The 20,212-nt window shown below is 40.8% G+C and overlaps 2 protein-coding genes across 4 annotated transcripts in view; one reads left to right on the plus strand and one right to left on the minus strand.

Moving 5' to 3' along the window:
• Positions 1 to 10,768, plus strand: part of ANKIB1 (ankyrin repeat and IBR domain containing 1) — a 145,384-nt gene extending 134,616 nt beyond the window's left edge. For 2 of the 3 annotated variants that reach the window (XM_043462572.1, XM_043462571.1), the window contains 4 exons: positions 582 to 633; positions 6,075 to 6,189; positions 7,118 to 7,251; positions 7,604 to 10,768. In XM_043462572.1, coding sequence (XP_043318507.1) covers positions 582 to 633; positions 6,075 to 6,189; positions 7,118 to 7,251; positions 7,604 to 8,341 — 1,039 coding nt within the window. In that variant the 3' untranslated portion in view covers positions 8,342 to 10,768. The remainder of the gene's footprint in view (positions 1 to 581; positions 634 to 6,074; positions 6,190 to 7,117; positions 7,252 to 7,603) is intronic. The other variant, XM_043462573.1, reaches the window with a different exon arrangement.
• Positions 10,769 to 17,651: 6,883 nt separating this feature from the next.
• Positions 17,652 to 20,212, minus strand: part of LOC122438082 (protein lifeguard 2-like) — a 28,155-nt gene continuing 25,594 nt past the window's right edge. The window contains exon 10 of the mRNA XM_043462580.1: positions 17,652 to 18,176. Within this exon, the coding sequence (XP_043318515.1) occupies positions 18,024 to 18,176 (153 nt within the window). The 3' untranslated portion in view covers positions 17,652 to 18,023. The remainder of the gene's footprint in view (positions 18,177 to 20,212) is intronic.

Raw genomic sequence — 20,212 nt, forward strand, 5'->3', positions numbered from 1 at the left:
CACTTCAATGAACTCATAATTCAACAAGTATTCTAATGTGTCATTTTGATAGTCATAGACATCTTATGATGTAGAATTTGGAAGCCTTGCCAAATTGTTATCATCATACTTGCATTTTCTGGTAAAAAGTTGCGAGGAAATTAGAAATCTGATGTTAGTAAACTTTTGTAAGTGATCCACATACTCATCCATTAAAGAAAAGTTGAGTTTGGTTGTTTTATTTCAGACACTTACACTGCCATTATAAATTGAAGCATATTTTCTTGTTTGTACTAGTTTTAAGGATTAAAAATTCCTTGGACCCTTATTTTTATATAAACACTCAAAAATAGAAGCAATCATAAAAAATACTCTGGTATAGCATGGTGATTTTTAATTTTCCACTGTTTTACATAAACAAAACAACATAGAATTTGAAAAAAATAATGAAAGAATTATTTTAATTATATTCAGTAGTTGGTCTTTGCTTAAGCAAGTTCCAAGCAAAGGAGTTAGAAGTAATGTTCAAAGAACAAGGGTCTGATTATTTGTACTTTGTTGTACTGATAATAAATCAAATGGTGTGTTTAATTTCCTTGTAGCTTTGCTGGTGGAACATGGGATTGGGAATATCTAGGATTTGCATCACCTGAGGTAATTGTTTTATGGGGGATTGGGTTGGGTTGGATTAGTTACAATTTTCCTTAGTGCAGTCCTGCTTATATTTGTACCTTCATCTGTCTATTCTTGCCTGGAAAATCCCAGGACAGAGGAACCTGGTAGGCTACAGTCCATGGGGTCTCAAAGAGTCAGACACAACTAAGCGACTTCACTTTCCCTTTCACTTTTTCTATTTTCTAAATATCCCTTTGAGGCTGTAAACAGTGGTTTTTTTTTTCTGTCCTTTATAGTAACAGTGCCTCAGCCAAGCCTACATTTACCTTCTTATGGTATTGAATTATCATCACATTATTAAATGCATACCCCCTCTTAAAATTTTAATTACTGAATTTTAATTATGGAAGGCCAACTTACAGGGTACATTTTTGGAAAATATCTTTAACAGAAATAGAAATTTTATTTATTAGAAATGCACTTCTAATGATAATATTACTTGTTTCAGTCTGAATTTATAAAAAACATAAATACAAAATCTATTTTTTTGTTATTGAAACAACCTGTTAGAATTGATTTATAATCAGTTAGGTGAAAGCTCAACATTAATGTTTTATGCAGAAAGAATGCTTTGATCATTTGCTCTTTGCTTGTCTTTAAGATTTTCACAATCTTCTTGTTTTCATTGTTGTTTTTTATATCCCATTTTAAAATAGGAAGGTCCTTAATACTGCAAATAACAATAAAAACACGATAAAGTGAAAATCTTAATCACATTGCTATTTTCTGAGATTTAAATTGCCACTGTCACTGTTGAGTCTGATTTTAAATGGTTTTAGCAGTTTTCTCTACGTTGGTCTTCATACAACAGTATAACATTTGACACTTTGATATAATCTTTTAATGTAATCCTTGTAAGGGGGAAGGACAAACTATGAAACCTTTATCATTTATAGCCCATATAATAACTGCAACTGAAAGACAGTGGAATTGATTATTATTCGTAAACGACTGTGGTGTATTTAAATCAGATATTTTCTCTTTTCAGCTGCTGAGAATACTTGCAATCACCTGTGGCCTTTTGATATTGGTAGATATATCCAAACAGCATTGACTTGAGGAAAAATTTGTGCTTAGAGCTCTGATACGAAAATTTTAAAGTCACTTAAAATTTTAAAACATTTTTGATATATTAATGAAATTTCTATTGTAGAACAAATTATGAACCTTTTCTTTACTTGAACCTATACTTTAATATTTCTGTGTTATAATATAATTTCAGCTTTGAGGATAGTTTGGAAAATTTCTACCTAAAAGGAGGAATAAATAACCTTCAGTTATCAAAAACAGAGTACAAAGATTTCAGTATCAAGGTAGGAACACAGTAGAGCAAAAACATATTCACAGTCAGGTGTGCGTCATCCTCAGACTTCTGACTCATGGCAGGAACCTAAAGAATTTCAAAATGTTTGTCTTTGAATGTTGAGAGCCTACTAATAGGACTGACACAATTTCATTTTAGTAAAAATAGAGAAGCTTTTTATCTCACGGGTGAATATTTCTAAATAAAATTATTGCGCTCTTGTTCTCCAGGGATTGAAAAAATGTGAAATTGTAAATAATATTTTATTCTTAAAAATAATTTAACTTTTTTAATCTTTAAGGCCTTTGGCACATTGAGCACCAAGGTTTTGTGTAAACATTGCAAATTCTAAAACATTGCAATTCTAAAGAATTACCATGCAGTATGAAATTTTAACATTCTTCATGTGTGTGATTATCAAGCATCTGCCAAAATTATACCTTTGAAACTTAGCTCTTGTTGCCAAACTGGAGAAGACTTTGAGGTTGAATTTACGTTTTTGTTAAAGTTGATTACATCTTACCCTTCCTGAACTAAAGTGGGAGAGTCACTGGCCAGCAGCAGTGTCTGTTTGGTGCCGCTTTGAGGGCTGCAGCTTCCCTGGTGGCTCGGTGTTAAAAATCTGCCTGCCAACGCAGGTGCTCCCTGAGACATGGGTTCCATCCCTGGATTGGGAAGAGCCCCTGGAGAAGGAAATGGCAACTCACTCCAGTATTCTTGCCCGGAAAATCCCATGGACAGAGGAGCCTGGCGGGCAACAGTCCACAGGATCGCACAGAGTCGGACACGAATGAGCAACTGAAACAGCAACAAAGGCAGTGGAGCCCAGAGGAGAGCGTGTGATCGAGATGTCTCAGGGACACCAGAACTCAAAGTCTAACCCTGTAACTTAAGGTCAACTTAGGATGTACCTTCCTTCGTTTCTCATCCTTCAAATGTGGATCATGATATCTACCCCATGGAAGTTCTGGAAGGATTAAAGCATCTGCTTAAGTCACTGACAGAACTGGTGTTCAGTAAAAACTCCTGGCAGCTTTTTCCCCTATAAATCCTAGAACTTCTCACTCTTCCCTGTAGCCGTAACACTCTCAAATAGCCATAACACTCTCAAACCATTTGGAGTATTTTGACTAAAGCCTTTCATATACTTACCCGGAGATCTTAGGAATCCATGGAATTTTTCAGATAAGTTTAATTTTATGAAAACAATTTTTTAAAAGTCTACTGCATGGTGAGAGAATGCTGTTTGATTTTTATCAGAATAATTGTAACAAGTTTCTTTCACAGTTGTTTTTCAACTATTTAGTTTTCTTCAATGGAAATATGTATATTCTATGAAGTAGTTTAATTCTAAATAACTTTGTACCATCATCAAGTGTACAAAGTAAACAAATTCTTCCTAAAGATAAATCTCAAGTTCTGTCCAGTTGCTCAGTCGTGTCTGACTCTTCACAATCCCATGAACCACAGCACACCAGGCCTCCCTGTCCATCACCAACTCCCAGAGTTTACCCAAACTCATGTCCGTTGAGTTGGTGATGCCATCCAGCCATTTCATCCTCTGTCGTCCCCTTCTCCTCCTGCCCTCAATCTTTCCCAGGATCTGAGTCTTTTCAGATGAGTCAGTTCTTCGCATCAGGTGGCCAAAATATTGGAGTTTCAGCTTCAATATCAGTCCTTCCAATGAACACCCAGGACTGATCTCCTTTAGGATGGACTGGTTGGATCTCCTTGCAATCCAAGGGACTCTCAAGAATCTTCTCCAACACCACAGTTCAAAAGCATCAGTTCTTTTGCACTCAGCTTTCTTCACCATCCAACTCTCACATCCATACATGACCACTGGAGAAACCATAACCTTGACTAGATGGACCTTTGTTGGCAAAGTAATCTCTCTGCTTTTAAATCTGCTGTCTACATTGGTCATAACTTTCCTTCCAAGGAGTAAGTGTCTTTTAATTTCATGGCTGCAATCACCATCTGCAGTGATTTTGGAGCCCAAAAAAATAAAGTCAGCCACTGTTTCCACTGTTTCCCCATCTATTTCCCATGAAGTGATGGGACTGGATGCCATGATCTTAGTTTTCTGAATGTTGAGCTTTAAGCCAACTTTTTTACTCTCCTCTTTAACTTTCATCAAGAGGCTCTTTAGTTATTCTTCACTTTTCTGCCATAAGAGTGGTGTCATCTGCATATCTGAAGTTATTGATATTTTCCCCAGCAATCTTGATTCCAGCTTGTGCTTCCTCCAGCCCAGTGTTTCTCATGATGTGCTCTGCATATAAGTTAAATAAGCAGGGTGACAATATACAGCCTTGACGTACTCCTTTTCCTGTTTGGAAGCAGTCTGTTGTTACATGTCCAGTTCTAACTGTTGCTTCCTGACCTGCATACAGGTTTCTCAAGAGGCAGGTCAGGTGGTCTGGTAGTCCCATCTCTTGAAGAATTTTCCACAGTTTATTGTGATTCACACAGTCAAAGGCTTTGGCATAGTCAAAGGCAGAGGAACCAGAGATCAAATTGCCAATATCTGCTGGATCATCGAAAAAGCAAGAGAGTTCCAGAAAAACATCTATTTCTGCTTTATTGACTATGCCAAAGCCTTTGACTGTGTGGATCACAAAGGTAAATCTCAAAGTGGCATAATATTTCATTGCCGTCTTTGTCTGAGAAATGTGGTAGTACTTGGTGGTCCTGTGAACCTTGATGAAGCAGTCATCCGGTTTTAGATCATCGGCCTCCAGTAAAAGAGGAAACAATGCCTCAGCTCAGCTGTAAATTTAAAGAACCTGGTTAATCTCTCTGGACACTTGTAGTATTATGTTCATTTATTTCTAACCTGATAGGATGCCTTCCATTCTTTAATTAGAGTCCAGCTACTTACATAGATAAAGAAGAATTTCACGTGAGTCATACGATGTGAAAGTTTTACTGGGATTATAAAACTTATTCTCATTTATTTCTGTTACTTTCACAATATAATCATATTGAATATTCTAGAGTAACTAGATAATCATAAAATCATAGTAACTAGATAATCACGAATCATAAACTAAAATCATATTTTAGTGTGTATCACTCAAAAATTCTACAGTGATTCTCAAAATTAGCCTTTTTATGCTAGTATCAGGGCTTCTCTGGTAACTCAGTCAGTAAAGAGTCTGCCTGCAGTGCAGGAGACCCAGGTTCGATGCCTGGGTCAGGAAGATCCCCTGGAGAAGAAAATGGCAAACCATTCCAATGTTCTTGCCTAGAAAATCCCATGGATAGAGGAGCCTGGTGGACTGCAGTCCATGGGATCACAAAGAGTTGGGCACAACTGAGCGACTAACACACAAATGCTGGTATCATCTATACTGGTCTGTCTGTCGCTAAAGTCTGGAAAAGGACATGTATACCCAGATGATAGCACATAGTCCCAGGTTCTGCCTCTGGTGATAGCAGACCCACTTAAAACTAGTATCACAAATGTGAAATAGACTCGGGGACATTTGCCCACATCTGTGTTCTTCCCATATGCTAAATTGAAAACACTTTGCCTTGCCTGGGTTGTAGATCACCCTACATATGCACTAACACAGGAAGGAAGCCAAGTAGTACCTTATTTTAAAGATAACCTCATATTCTTTTTTGCAATGAATACCAAATCAATCAGTCTAACAAGTACCTAACTGTGTGTGCTTTTATTTTTCCTTTTTTTTTTTTCCTGTTACATATATCACAGTCCTTTTTTAAAAACCAGACCTTCACAGAGGGCCTAACTCATATCAGTAAAATCATTCTGGTATTAGTTATAACTTTAGATAATAAGATCCAGGCACATGAAATGAGGCTCAGTTATGATCTAGCATTGGAGCTTGCAAGTATTCCCAATTTATTCAGACAATTATAATGGCTATGTAAAGTTTTTCTTTTCCATTTTCTTTTCCATTGGCAACCTTTTCTGTTTTCTTTGGCATGGCAAAGCCTGAAGTTTCTTTTTCTAAAGCCAAGTGATTTTATAATATGTGTATAAAATCACACATTTTTTTTCCTGGAAAAAGAGTGTATGTTTGGTTTTATTTGCATTTTAAAGTGTGCATGCTCTCCCGTATTTTATAACCTGTGGTTTATGCAGGAATATGCTGAATTTCAGTATCGGAGGAGGCACAGACAACAGCGCCGTCGAGGAGATGTGCACAGTCTGATGAGTAACCCTCCAGACCCCGACGAGCCAAGTGAAAGCACTTTGGGTGAGTCCTTGCATTGGGTTTGTTGTAATCTCTTAGTTCTCTTGCATGTCTTCATAAAAGTGGCTAATCTAAATGTTCTGAGAGAGTTTGTAATTTAGATATACAGTCAGCATGCAGGTGCTTCTAATGTTACAGGATGCAGAAAACCAGGGCGATTAAGAGTATGGAGAGTCAGACAGACCTGAGCTCATGACTCCAGCTCTGCCGCATGTCAGTGTGAAACCTGAGTCACTGAGCCTCTCCAGGCTTTGGTCTCCTCATTCTAAGGAAGCAGTAACAGTAGTGTACTCTGTGGGCTTGTTGTGAGCATTGAATGAGATAGTGCGTGTGAGACCCTTACACACTAACAGCGCCTAGCGAACATTGGATAAACTGTAGCTGTTGGTTATCTCAGTGTGTTCATGAAATATTTTTCTCCTAACCTCAGTTCTCCTGTCAACATTTTAAAAATTTCTAGTAGTGAAGATAAACTATCATCCTTTAAATATTAAATTGTTAATTCAAAATCTTCAAACCACAGCAGTGTCAGCAGCTCATCTTTAATATATCAGGATTGACAGGCCTAAAGATTAGCTTTGGGGGCTATTGTAACTTGCAAATTCTTTAGTTTTAAGAACTCTGAAAACTAAAACACCTTTCTTGTTGCCTAAGGGGAAGAAAACGAACACTTGGTAGCACTTGCCTTTGTGAATAGAACTATGTATAATCTAAATAAACTTGTAAAGACCGATCATGAATTTGAAATAATTGTATTAGATATATATTGTTGCCTGTGGTGAGACAATATGGATGAAAAGTCTCTGAAAGATGACGTGAACTTGTGACCCCGGGTTTTCACCACCACTCAAAGAGAAGTCGTTGATTTAGTTAAAAAGATGCGTGAGACCTGATGTGACCAAACTCTCTGGCGCCGCTTGCTTTGAAACAGATCTCCCTGACGGTGGCGGAGGCCGCAGGCCGGGCGCCTCCGTGGTGAGCTCTGCGTCCATGAGCGCGCTGCACACCTCCTCCCTGCGGGACTACACGCCTGCCAGTCGCTCCGAGAACCAGGACTCCCTTCAGGTAGCCTTGCTGCGCGGCTTCGTTGCCCCTGCCTTCTGCTGTTTCTCCCTTGAGCCTGGCTTCCTACTTTTACTTTTGTTGCTCTCCTTTTTCTCCCTTCCCTTCCACAATCTTTGCTTCAGAGCTGTACTACAGGGAAAGATTTTTCTATTTCAGATTTACTCTTAAGTAATTTATTTTCCCATGATCATGGGCAAGGAGAAAATTAAGATTCTAGTAGGTCAAAAAGTTCTTCTGTATAAATAGAGGTACTGTTAATTATCTGTTTGGTAAAAGAACAGTGGCAGACCTCACTGGGTTCAGTCATTTTTCCTTTTAAATTTTGAAGTAGTTTTACTTTCTGTTGCCTCAGGCTCTGAGTTCCTTGGATGAAGATGATCCCAATATACTTCTTGCAATACAGTTATCTCTGCAAGAATCTGGGCTGGCCATCGATGAAGAAAGTACAGACTTTCTCAGTAACGAAGCGTCCTTAGGAGCAATAGGTACCTCTTTACCTTCCAGACTGGACTCCGTCCCCAGGAACACAGATAGCCCTCGAGCCGCGTTGAGCAGCTCTGAGCTGTTGGAACTTGGTGACAGCCTCATGAGACTAGGAGCAGAAAGAGACCCATTTTCAACTGACACCCTGAGTTCCCACCCTCCCAGTGAGGCGAGAAGTGAATTCTTCCCCTCATCCAGTGACCCTGACTCAGCCAGCCAGGACGCCAACATCAATGACAATCTTCTTGGCAATATCATGGCTTGGTTTCATGACATGAACCCTCAAAGTATTGCTCTGATTCCTCCAGCAGCTACAGAAATCAGTGCAGATTCTCAGCTCCCCTGTGTCAAAGACGAGTCAGAAGCTGTGAGGGATGTGGAACTGATACCTCCAGAAGATTCAGTGTTTGAAGATGCTGCGATCAGTGAAGGGAGAGGAACCCAAAGAGAAGAAAATCCTTTGGAGGGAAATATTCTGGCTGGGGAAGCAGCATCTCGAGCTGGCAACAGTGGTAATGAGGCTGCCAGCAAGGGGGATGGTTCCGATGTTCCCAGTCAGACACCTCAGACCTCAAGTGACTGGCCTGAACAAGTACACTTAGTATGAACTGCACATCTCGGGGCTCTAGTGAATGCAGGTACAGATGGTATGCTAGAGGAGTATGCTTTATAGAGACTTGATCCACTTAATTTCAACTAATTATAAACCACTGACATTAGGATTAAATATGAAGGAGTTCCCTTGAATGGCATAGCTTCATTTCTATTTTAACCTGACAGGGGATTTCTTCTGTATTTAATTGGATAGCTTTTCCCCTTTATGCTGACAGACAGAAGAGCAGGAGAGAGCAACACAAATGGAATAAATAGCTTAGATTCCACATTCGAAGAAAGTGCAGTCCTCTCTTTAGGTCAGCAGTACTTAAATTGAACATTAAATGAAAGGCTTACTCTCTAATCCTTGGGTGGTTTTTCCTTTAAAAAAGAAAAAACTGAAAGTTTTCTTCATTTCAGAAGTTATTTTGGACAGATCTAATAACATTTCATTCCTCCATCTCTCTGTGCTCTTCTGTAACTTTCCTTCTGCCTTCTTGTCTGAGCGGTGTGAATTGAGGTAGCCAGGGCTTCTCTTTAACACTGCATCTACCACGGTGTAATTAATTTTAATTTCACATGAATCAGAGATCTCTTTTCATGTCTATTTCCAGTCCACGTGTGCCAAACTGACTCGTGCGCTAGCAAGGCGTTCAGGTGTGCGGTGTCCAGAGGGCTTCCAAGCAGTCTCAGCCTTCCTGGAGGTAACCGGTGCCACTCGGTAGCAGTGCTGTTCCGGAATTTAATGGGCTTTTGTTGCCATGGAGACTGCATTTAAATAAATGTAGCCTGTAGCTTAAGTTAACGAAATCTAATGCTGCTGTTCAAAACAGTTTATTTTAATATTAAAATACAGTTGATTAGCAACAGCGGTGCTGTATTTTAAGAGACACTTTATTGGAAGTGCAATCATAGTTCTTTGTTTTCACAATTTTACAGTGCATTCTAATTACTAATGGGTGCAATTACTTTTAATGGTAAGTGTTTTATAAAATAGAAAAAAAAGTGGAGTTTTCATGAGTTATAGTAAATCCCACAATTATTAAAAAAAAAAAAAACTCAGTAAAGCATCCTGCGCAACATGTTACCGTGCCTTTGCCTCACCTCAATGGGTAGTTGCCAGTCAAGTAAGTAATTCCAACTTCAATGTCTCTTCTGAAGTAACTATGCTGTATGGATTGCAAAGACCTCCATAAAACCACCCATGGCCTTGCCTTTACAGTAAATATAACAACTAAATGTCCAATCGGTTTGTTTGACTAAATCGCAAATGCTGACGTGTTTGTTCTATTGCACAATACTCATTTGCTGTGTGATTACTGTTTAGTGTTGAAAAAAATCAACTTCCTAGTTATCAGTGTCTTACTGTGAAGAAAATGCTGGTCTTAGTTGTAATTAAGATACAGTGGTACAGTGTGTAATTAAAACTAGAATAAACTGTTGGAATGGCTGTTTTACTTACATATTATGAAAACTAGCATAACATAAGCAAAGTAGATATGCAACACTCTATTTAATGTTTTGCCAGATTCTTATCCGAAATCTACAGTTACCAAAATTCTAGTACCAAGTTTGTACAGGCAAGTCCTGGGCTGGGTGAAAGGTTTATGTTAGTATTAATATCCACATGAGCTGTAATTAACGATTTTTGATTACTTTTTGTTCCCAAACCCTGCTTTTGAAATTTCCTTGTACTTCGAATCGTATGGCTCAGACATTATATTAGAGTATTTAATATTCCCCTGTTCCCTTAGGATAAACTGTGTAGGAATTGCTCCTGTGCCATGGATATCGGAAGTCCACATTGGTTTTTATTTCCCCAGCTATCAGAAACATTGATTGATATCAATCCCTATTAAAATTAGTTGGGGAAAATACTACCTTTATCTACAGTGTATTACTGTATATGAAACTGAAATAGTCCATTAAAGGATTTTTTTTACAAATTTATTTTAGATTGAAATATCAACACCAGTCGGTTTTTAGGTCAAGCTGTAGCTTTTCAGTAGGAGGAGTCTGTGTCGCGTTGAGGCGGCTTGAGCGCCGCGGTGCAGTGAGGAAGAGCGCCGTGTGCCGCAGTGTGGTCGGGGCTTCTGGGTCCACACTCTTGTGCAGTTCCCTGTGTTTCTGTGGTCTCTCCTGAGCATGAAAACCATCAGTATCCAATTTGTATTTCCTTGGTACATATTTTAAAAACACAGTCACTGACTTTACGATTCAGAAATAAAGTTTGGCAAAGCCTATTTTGTAAACAAGTTAATTTTATAATGTAAGAAAAAATTACTCTAACCTTGACTTGTTATTTGCACTTTCATAGTCTATACTTGATACATTCCCACTTTATATACAGTAGGATTCTACAAACGTGTAGATGTTTGGCCAAATGAATGCTGTTAATAATATGTAAAATTCTTTGATTAAACATTTATTACTTAAACTACTTCACTTTTGTCTCATTATAGACTTTGTTTAACCAAGTCAGGAAGCTAATCTTCTTCACATTAAATTCCCTCTAATTGATGGGGTTAATTTGGTTCTTACATGTAATAGATTAATTCCTAATATTTTTTATACTAGCCCACTTACTGAGCATTTTATATCCCAGAGATAAGCCTAAAACTTTGCATGATAATGTGTTAAAACATTGTGACTTCAGCACTCATTATTTTTAATCACTGTAACTTTCAAAAGAAAACTTATGGTTTTTCCTTGAAGTCTCTAATACACATGGAAAAAGAATTTTAAGGTGGTTTGTGAAATTGCCTAGGATAGGAAAATTTTTTTATGCCATATGAATAGAAATGCCTGCTTCTCAATCATTTTACTGTTCTTTCCCATCTAAGTAATTACAGCAGCCCCCGGCATCTGAACTTCAGTGCTCAGGCACAAGTCCCAGACCCCCAGCTGACGCGGCATAAGATGTGCCCGTGGTAACCTCTGAGAGTCGTTTTACTTGTGCCTGTCAGTTTGTGGATCCCAAGCTTAACTCCAATGTCCGTATGCTGAATTATTCTTTAAATGTTGTTTATTACAGCCACTGATCTCATTTCTGTTCCCTTTTTAGTCCTTGGATCATGTTGCTTAACCGTTAATGACATTAAAATCTGGTGGCTCGGTGGTAAAGAATCCCCATGCCAGTGCAGGAGTAATTTCTTGGGTTCGATTAATGGGTTCGATCCCTGGGTTGGGAAGATCCTCTGGAGGAGGACATGGCAACCCACTCCAGTATTCTTGCCTGGAGAATCCCTTGGACAGAGGAGCCTGGTGGGCTACAGTACAGAGTCACAAAGAGTCAGACTCGACTGAAGTGACATAGCGTGCACTGTGGCTTACTTGTTATGAAATTACAGCCTCAGACTTACTGAAATTTAGTCATAATTTTAAAAGTTACAGTTAGTAAATCACTAAAGAGTAAAATTTTAGAATCTAAATATTACATGATAATACAAATTTGGGTTTTTTCCTTTTTAAGGCTGAAATCAAACTCCATAGGAGAAAAGTGTTGATGTGCTTGGCTCTGGGGCTGAGTAGTAGTTGTATCTCAGCCCTGGGCTGTGGTTGTAATTACAAGGTTGTCTCCTAGCAACAGTATGTTACTGCCTTGTCAGTCATTATCCCCTTCTCTCCAGTAGATTTCTTTCTGGAAAGATGTATGTGATCTTTCTTCTAGGAACTGGGACTAGTCATGCTTAAAGAAAGATGGACCGGAACAGTTTCCTAAATTTAGCTCTCTGTTGCACTTAGGACTGACAAGTGGCTGACAAACTGCTGCTGCTGCTAAGTCACGTCAGTCGTGTCCGACTCTGTGCGACCCTGTGGACAGCAGCCCACCAGGCTCCCCCGTCCCTGGGATTCTCCAGGCAAGAACACTGGAGTAGGTTGCCATTTCCTTCTCTCGACCAACTGAGTGGTGGCCAAACTTTTGAAGAAATTATTCAGTCTTTAAAATCGTAACTTGAAAATATTCCTGATCAGGATATAGATGTCATCTCTTAGCCAGCCTAGCCTTCACAAGGCATCAGTTTACAGACAAGCTGGGAGAAAGATTCATGAGGAATAAACAGAATACTGTACAGAAAATGGTAGTTATGGGATGAGACAGTCCAGCTCTCCTGGGCCTCTGAAGTGCCTACACATCTTGCTGAGTGTGCCAAGACTGCAAGGCCTGATTAGGGCTTTGCCTGAGCCACTTCTCAGCATTTATATCGCTAGTAAGCCTGGGGACGAGAAGCAGGTTTGCTGTAAAAGTGTTGGATTCCTTGCACTCTGCTGGTCAGCTGTGACACAGACCGCTGCATGCTTGGCATTCATCCAGGCCCGCGGTGTTGCCTGTGGGAACTGACATAAATATGCTGACACTCCCTCTGCGTGCTGCACACCCTGAGTGGTAGAAATAGAGGCCTTTGCCTCTGAGCAAGGATCCTGTGTCTTCTGTCAGCACCCACAAAACTGACAGGCTGACTTACTGGGTGAAATCAAACCTCAGACCTGATTGTTTCAGCAGCAAGGATTGGAATGCTGACAGAGACACACTTTTCTGGAAGGTGAACCATTGGGCCAGGTTTGGGAATATTAGATTCCCTGGAATCAGTCTGGTAGTCAATGCTGTCACTCGAGATGAGTAAAGATGGGGGGAGGATAAGTGTTCCCACTGGCCTAGCTTTTACTGAACAGGAGTTGAGTTAATGTTTACAGGCTGAATGGTAGAAATAGGGTTGAAACAAACTGTCCGAATGTGCCTTGATTGTTGCTGACTCTGGCATGCAGAGAAGAAGGAATGTTTTCATGACAGGGCCAGCAGTTCCTGTGAGGGACAGAAGGTGCCAAGGACTACAGAGTTGTGCATGTGAAGAAGAAAGGAGCCCCTAGACTGTAGTTTGCTCTGATACCTGCAGGCATCACCACTGCCATAGGAGAGAGAGTTGTGCAGATCTTCAGGCACTGCCAGGGAGCAAGGGGTGGGGGAGCGGGGAAAGACCAAAACAATTCAGTTTCCCCCCCAGCAGCCTACCTCCCCCACCCCTGGCTTCCTTACCCTCTCAGCTAAGGGACAAGGTGATGTGGCATCCATTTGCCACCTTTTGTTATATGGCTCCTGACTCATGCAGTTTAGACTCTTCAGCTCGGAAAAGGGCGTTTCTCCTTAGTGGAGAAGGGAGGCTTCCCTTTGGCTGATTGACTGTCACGCTGCTCCCAGCTCTGAAGGTCTAATGGGATTGACGTGTTATGCACCCACAGGTCCTGTCTAAGAGTCAGCGGGGCTGTTCTTGTTTAGGGACTGCTACCTGCCTCAAGGTGAGAGTGGGGCCTGAGTCCCTCCCCGTTCTGCTGCTTTGTCTCTCTGGTGGTCCAGCTGTTTCAGTACGATAAAGTCCAGCAAGAGAAAGGGAAATCACTCCTTTTGTTAAAGACTTGGTAGCAGCCCAAGCACTCAAGCCATTTCCCAGCAAGACATTGCAGCCTGCCTGACCCAGCCACCCGGTACTCCAGTTGGCTCCTAGGCTCTTCTTGAAACTGAAGCCTGACCCCTGGAGGCCTTGGGAGTCACTGATGTGACATCTCCACTTTGGGGTGGGTTGCCTGGCAACCAACGGGGACCCAACAGGCCTTGCAAGTCAAACAAATGGTAAGTTAGCATAGCCAGCCTCCTGCTGCAACAAGTATTTTGACTACATGAAAAATCAGTCGCTATCTTTGGGGGAATATTTTGTGTATATCTTCACTTCCTAAAGAAAAGCCACTGGCTTCGTCAGGGGTCTCAGTCCGCAGAATGCCTGGGTTTGGTTCAGTTGTTTATTAGCAACTTTAGGAAAGCCCAGCAATATTTTCCTATAGCTATAAATAATTCTGAAATTGTGAAGTATTCTAAAAATATGGCAAGGCAAAGGAACTGAAACAGCTAAAACTATTTTGGAAAAGAAAAAGTGGGAAAAGTCATTCTACCCATTTTCAAAACTACAGTAATCAAAACTGATCCTGATAGGGGGATAGACACATACATTGATAGAACAGAGAATCAAAAATAGTCTCCTTCCCACATCATCAACTGATTTTGACAAATGTACAACAATGCTACAACAGAGGAGGGACAGTGATACTAAATAAGGCAGTCAAAAATATGAATCACTAAACCGCACACTATACAAAACTTGAACTAGATCATAGATAATACAAAACTCTTGAAAAAACTTCAGAAAAAATAACAATATGTTCTAGATTAAGCAAAGGATCTTACACTTGGTACCAAAAGCATGAGCCATAAAAGGAAAAATTTATAAATTGGACTTAATCAAAATTTATAGCTTTGTTCTGCAAAAGACCTTATGAAGAAGATGAAAAGTCAAGCTACAGACTGGGAGGAAATGTTTGCAAACCACATATCGAGAATATATAAAGAACTCTCTAAACAGTAAAAAGATAATCCAATATAAAATGGAAAAAAGACATTTCAGCCAAGAAGATGTTTAGCTAACAAATAAGCACCTGAAAAAAATGTTTAACATCTCTACCCAGTAGGAAATGCATGTTTAAACCATAGTAAGACACGCTACTGGAGAAGGGAATGGCAACCCACTCCAGTATTCTTGCCTGGAGAACTCCATGTTCAGACAAGCCCGGCGAGGTACAGTCTGTGGGGTCGCAGAGTCAGACACAACCGAGGGGTTAACACAAGGCAGACTAAACACGTACCAGGATGGCTAAAATGATTAGCAGTATCACCAAATGCTGCCAGGGATGCCACTGGGTCACTCATACACTGCCTGTGGGGACGTAAAGCAGGACAGCCTCCCTGGGAAATAGCTGAAGAGTTTTGCTAAAAACTAACTACACTAACCATATGACCAAGCATTTGCGCTCTTGGATATTGATAACAGAGAAGTAAAAATTTAGGTCCACAAAACCTGTACACAATTGTTCATAGCAGCTTGATGCCAAACACTGAAGTCCACCAAAATGTCCTATAGTAACATCATGATTTACTGCAGTAAATGGAATATTTAAGGGGTGAACTAGTGACACAGCTTGTAACAACTTGAATGGATCTCAGGGGCGTTCTGAGTGAAAATCATCTCAGCATGTCACACACTGTGTGGTTTCATCCATTTGCCATTTTTAAATGACAGAATAATATAGATGGAAACAAATCGGCGGTTACCATGAGTTAGGGATGTTGGAGGGGAAGGGAGCTATGTGTGTGACTATAAAGGGATAGAAAAGAGGACATCTTTGTGGTGATGGAACAGTCTGTATCTTGGTTACAATAGGGGCTACATGCGTTTACATGTGGTAAAATGACAACTATACATACATACTGTACCCAGTGTGAGTTGACTGGTTTTGATATTGTACATTATGTAAGAGGTAACCACTAGGGGGCAAGAGTACTCTCTCTGAAGTACCTTTGCGACTTCGTGTAAATCTATAATTATTTCAAAATAAAATTTTAAAAATGTAAAAGGAAGCAGGCTAAATTTGGTGTGTGTTGTACGTTTGCTGACCCCTGCTTTAGCACAACAATCAGATAAACGTTACCTTAGTGCATTATGAGTTATCAAAGTGCTACAACTTGCAAACCATTGATGATTTTACATTTTCAGCAGTTGATTCGTTTCAAGGACTTTGATTAAGCAAAAGATACCGAAACTGCCAACATTTGTGTCAAATACATGGCATGGCATTTGGGCCATTGACATTCTTTAAGTGACATACCACTGTTAAAAATGCCATGGCTAACAGCATACTAGCCTTTAACATGAGTAGTTTCACCAGGGTCTATTTGTGTATGATAGATTTGCTCAGCAAACCACGCCCAAAGGTAAATGAAGGAATACCCATTTGGGATAACACAAAGAACAAAATCTAAAAGTAAATTATAGGCCCAGCATTTGTGAGCATTATGAAAGTATAACCTAAATTTTTCTATGGATTCTTTTTCTTTAAGCTTCCATTGCCCCATTCTGGACACCTTGGGTTGACTTTACAGATGTGCTACCCATCACGGAATTTGGGACCACTTCTGACAGATTTTCAAATCATGGACTGTCTTCTCAAAAGATGAATTTCTATCCTTGAGAACAAAGTAATCTGCTCATTTCATAGACTGACCCTAAAAGGTATGTCTTGCTCAGAGTCCTTATGAAATGCAGAAGTCAAAAGTGTGTCATAGAAGTGTTAGAATCTCTTTTAATTGAGTCATCACTGGGTCACCCCACCAGGGGCTTCCCTGGTGCCTCAGCTGGTAAAGAGTCCGCCTGCAGTGCAGGAGACCTGGGTTTGATCCCTGGGTTGGGAAGATCCCCTGCAGGAGGGCATGGCAACCCACTCCAGTATTCTTGCCTGGAAAACCCCAGTGGACACAAGAGCGTGGCTGTCCACGGGGTCGCAACGAGTCAGACACGACTAAGCGACCATCAGTCTAAATAGAGTATAGTGACAGACTTCCATGTGATGGCACATAGAGCAGAGTCAGAGTGGACTGTGCTGGGAGCATTGCTGAGGCAACAGAAATGCCTAATGTGGTGTGGGGACAGCAGAAATGTCAATGGAGAAATAAACTGACCAGGTGTCCCTATGACATGCAGGAAGGTTGTCTTGATGCCAAAAGAATATGCAAACCTCAGGCTTCCCAGGGGAATTTGCTTTCTCGTGTGGAGGTAGTTCCCCATGACTTAGGCAGGTGTATGGGCACGTGGTGGTATTTGTTGAGACAGCCCTACCCAGGAGCTTTACAGGGTCCTAGATTTTTTTTTGCTGGGTGGCTGTGAAGTCCCTTTCTCTGCTACTTGCTCACATTTCAAAGGTTACATCCATCTTCAGGACTTTGCTGGTAATAAGAGAGTACAAACACTATATAACGAAATTCTACCACAGGAGTGGAGATATGGCTAATTTGAAACAGGTAATCAAATTCAGGTAGGTGTATGTGACTATAGTGCTTTTTACTTACGCCCATATGTCCTATCTGAGATCTGTATGTTCAGTTAAATCTAGAAAGAAAGCTCCATGGTAAATCTAGAGAGACTAGAAGATGTCATCTGATTTCCCCATCCTATCCCCCGCACAATCCATCCGTGCTAGAAATGGCCCCTGCTTATCTTCCTGCCAGACACTGAAGTAGTTCAGCCCTCAGAGGTTGGCCTGGGAGCAAACAGATATTTGTTTCAGACAGAAATAAAGAGATCTATCAAGATAGAATTTACTTCTCCAGTCTGACTTGAATCCAAGAGAAAGGCAGAATTCTTTGGTTCACCTTACTCTCAAGTCAGATGGCAAAATATTCCCACCAAATATCCATATCAAGAGAAGAGAATGTAGTAAATATAGGTTTCTGTAATCAGTTTTATTCATGTAGGGACACTGTTTACAGTTTTAAGTAGTACCTGGAAAACTTCAACAAAGTAATGAGCATCTTACAAATGTTTGTAAGTATGTAGTTATGTATTCATCTTTTAAATTTACAAAAATCAGAAAATGTCCACCAGAAAGTTTTGTAACCTAACAGTGGAACTAAATATATATATATATATAACAGCTATAGCTACCGTCTACCAAATGCTTGCTTTCATTTGACAAGAAAAAAGGTATTTTAAAAATTATTTTATAAAATAGAGGGGCTTATGGAGTGGTAACCTCTGCAGTCTTCACAGCCGTCCCTCCTTCCCTCTCTTCAGCATGAGCCAGCCTTGCCCATGTGACTACCGTCCCATTCCAATCAGTCGCAAAATAAAAAGGAAAAGGTTGATTATGTCCATGTAGATGTTCAGGGCAGCAAAAACATACTCTTCAGGGTCCAGGTTAGAATGATGATGGTGCCCTCCCACCATCAGCTGCACATCCATCACCAAGTACTTAAAGAAAAGAAAGAAGAATTAGCTACTTAAACTGTACATTTTGATCAAAGAAGTGTCCTGAGATTACCTGGAAAGTATTTTACCATCAGTAAATATATCACTAACAGTAAACGTGTAGCTAGAGATGTTATTCTTACAGCCTCAATCATTCACAATCTCCCCAGGTTGGTGCTCTATCTATTAAAGCAAGTGCTTCACTCTCCTGAAGCCAGTGGGACCAAATCTGTGAGCCTTCCTTTCCTTCCAAGTCCAGAAACCTCTGTGCCTCTGGTCAGTGACGTGACCAGGTGGGCTGATTGGACACAGAGAGAAACTACAAAATGCCCTGTGTTTGTGACTTTCCAGCATGTTCCCACTGAAAACAAAGAAGGAAGAGACAGATGGTTCCCTGATACTGACATTGCCCACAGCAGCAGTTCTGGACTCTCCTTTGGGTGATAGCATTTTTCAAAGCTTGACATGGGAGATGGCTTTGTGATGATGTCAGTATTTCCAAAATAGAATGAGGAGAAGATTTATGTATGGTTAAATAACCCCCAAATAGACGTTTTAGCTCAGCTGTGGTAGGTAAAATTACAAGCTTCTTAAACATCAAGAAGAAAGTCGGAGAGCCTCTCACCCTTGCGTTTGTTGCAAAGTCAGCAAATGTGGGCAGCGCAAGTGCATGAGAGGGAGGGAGGGCACACAAGCGGCTCCCCGGGCCTTTATATCCAGACTGCGGGCTCAGAGTCCAGTGCCGTGAGGCGGCAGGGCAACCTTAGCACCACAGGGAGTTCCTGGGGTTTTAAAGATTCTTAAAAATAATCCATTTTAGAACAACACCCACTACTGTGAAACCCATCCCAAGTAGTTCAGGTTATCAGCTCTTCCTGGGTCGTGGTTCCCACTCAGGCTTCTAAGAATGAACAGGGGAGGAGGAAAAAAGAACAGGAGGAAAAGGAAGAATTGGGCACCTTCTAGGTAGCCTCTTATCCGTTCATGATAGACATCATCTCATATAAAGTGGGAACGACTTAGTTGAAGCAGGTGAGATGAACCGAGCCTCCAAGAAGGGAAGATCACTCTGTGGCAAGTGGTAGAGAAGGGAGTCAAACCCGAGGCTGGGGTTGCCAAGGCAGCTCCCTCGCCTGGACCACTGAGTCTCATCCCACTTATCCTCCCCCTCCCAATGTCTGATGCCAGCAACTTTGTGCAGAAAAAAACTAGAATGAACCAACCACTCCAGTTTGCCCAGGGACTTCATGTGTCTTCAGTAACCCCTCCCTCCCAGGCAAACCAGGACAGTTGGTCATCCTTAGAAAAAGGCCTCCAGCAGCTGAGCTTCCAGCCTTGCCCCTAGCCTCCATCTGTCCCCCCAGGGTCCTAACTTCTATGGAAAAGTGCTTTTCTTTCTCTCTCCCCTCCAAGAACTGCTGACTTTATCTTATCTCTTCTAAGAGAGATGATGACTGCTGATCATGTCATGTGTCGGTAGTGAGGAGTGCAGAGTGCGCCTCCCTGGTGAGGGTGTGTGTTTGAAGGCAGACAGGGAAGTGGGAGAGTCAAGTGAGCTGGCATCAAGCTGTCTGCCCCCGGGCCCCAGGGAAAGAGGACTCAGGGCACCATGCCAGAGGCAGCCAGCTCCAAGGGAAGCCCTGGTCAAGGTCTGAAGCCCCAGGAACATTTAAGGGTTCAATGACCAATCATAATAAGGTTGTAGGATACGCAGTTACTACACAACAGCCAACTGATTTCCTATATGCCAGCAATGAATAAGTGAAACTGGAGATTAAAAACACAAAAACATTTCCACTGGCGTCCAAAACAAATTAAATACTTAGATATAAATCTAACAAAATACGGACAAGAACTGTATGAGGAAAACAATGAAGCTCTGATGAATGAGATTAGGGAAGAAATCAATGGAGAGACATTCCATGTTCATGGATAGACTCAATATTGTCAAATAGCAGTTGTTCCCAACTTCATCTATAGATTCCACACAACCCCAGTCAAAACCCTAGCAAGTTATTTTGTGGATATTGACAGACCGC

Source organism: Cervus canadensis, chromosome 3, assembly GCF_019320065.1.
Source record: "Cervus canadensis isolate Bull #8, Minnesota chromosome 3, ASM1932006v1, whole genome shotgun sequence".
Taxonomy (NCBI): domain Eukaryota; kingdom Metazoa; phylum Chordata; class Mammalia; order Artiodactyla; family Cervidae; genus Cervus; species Cervus canadensis.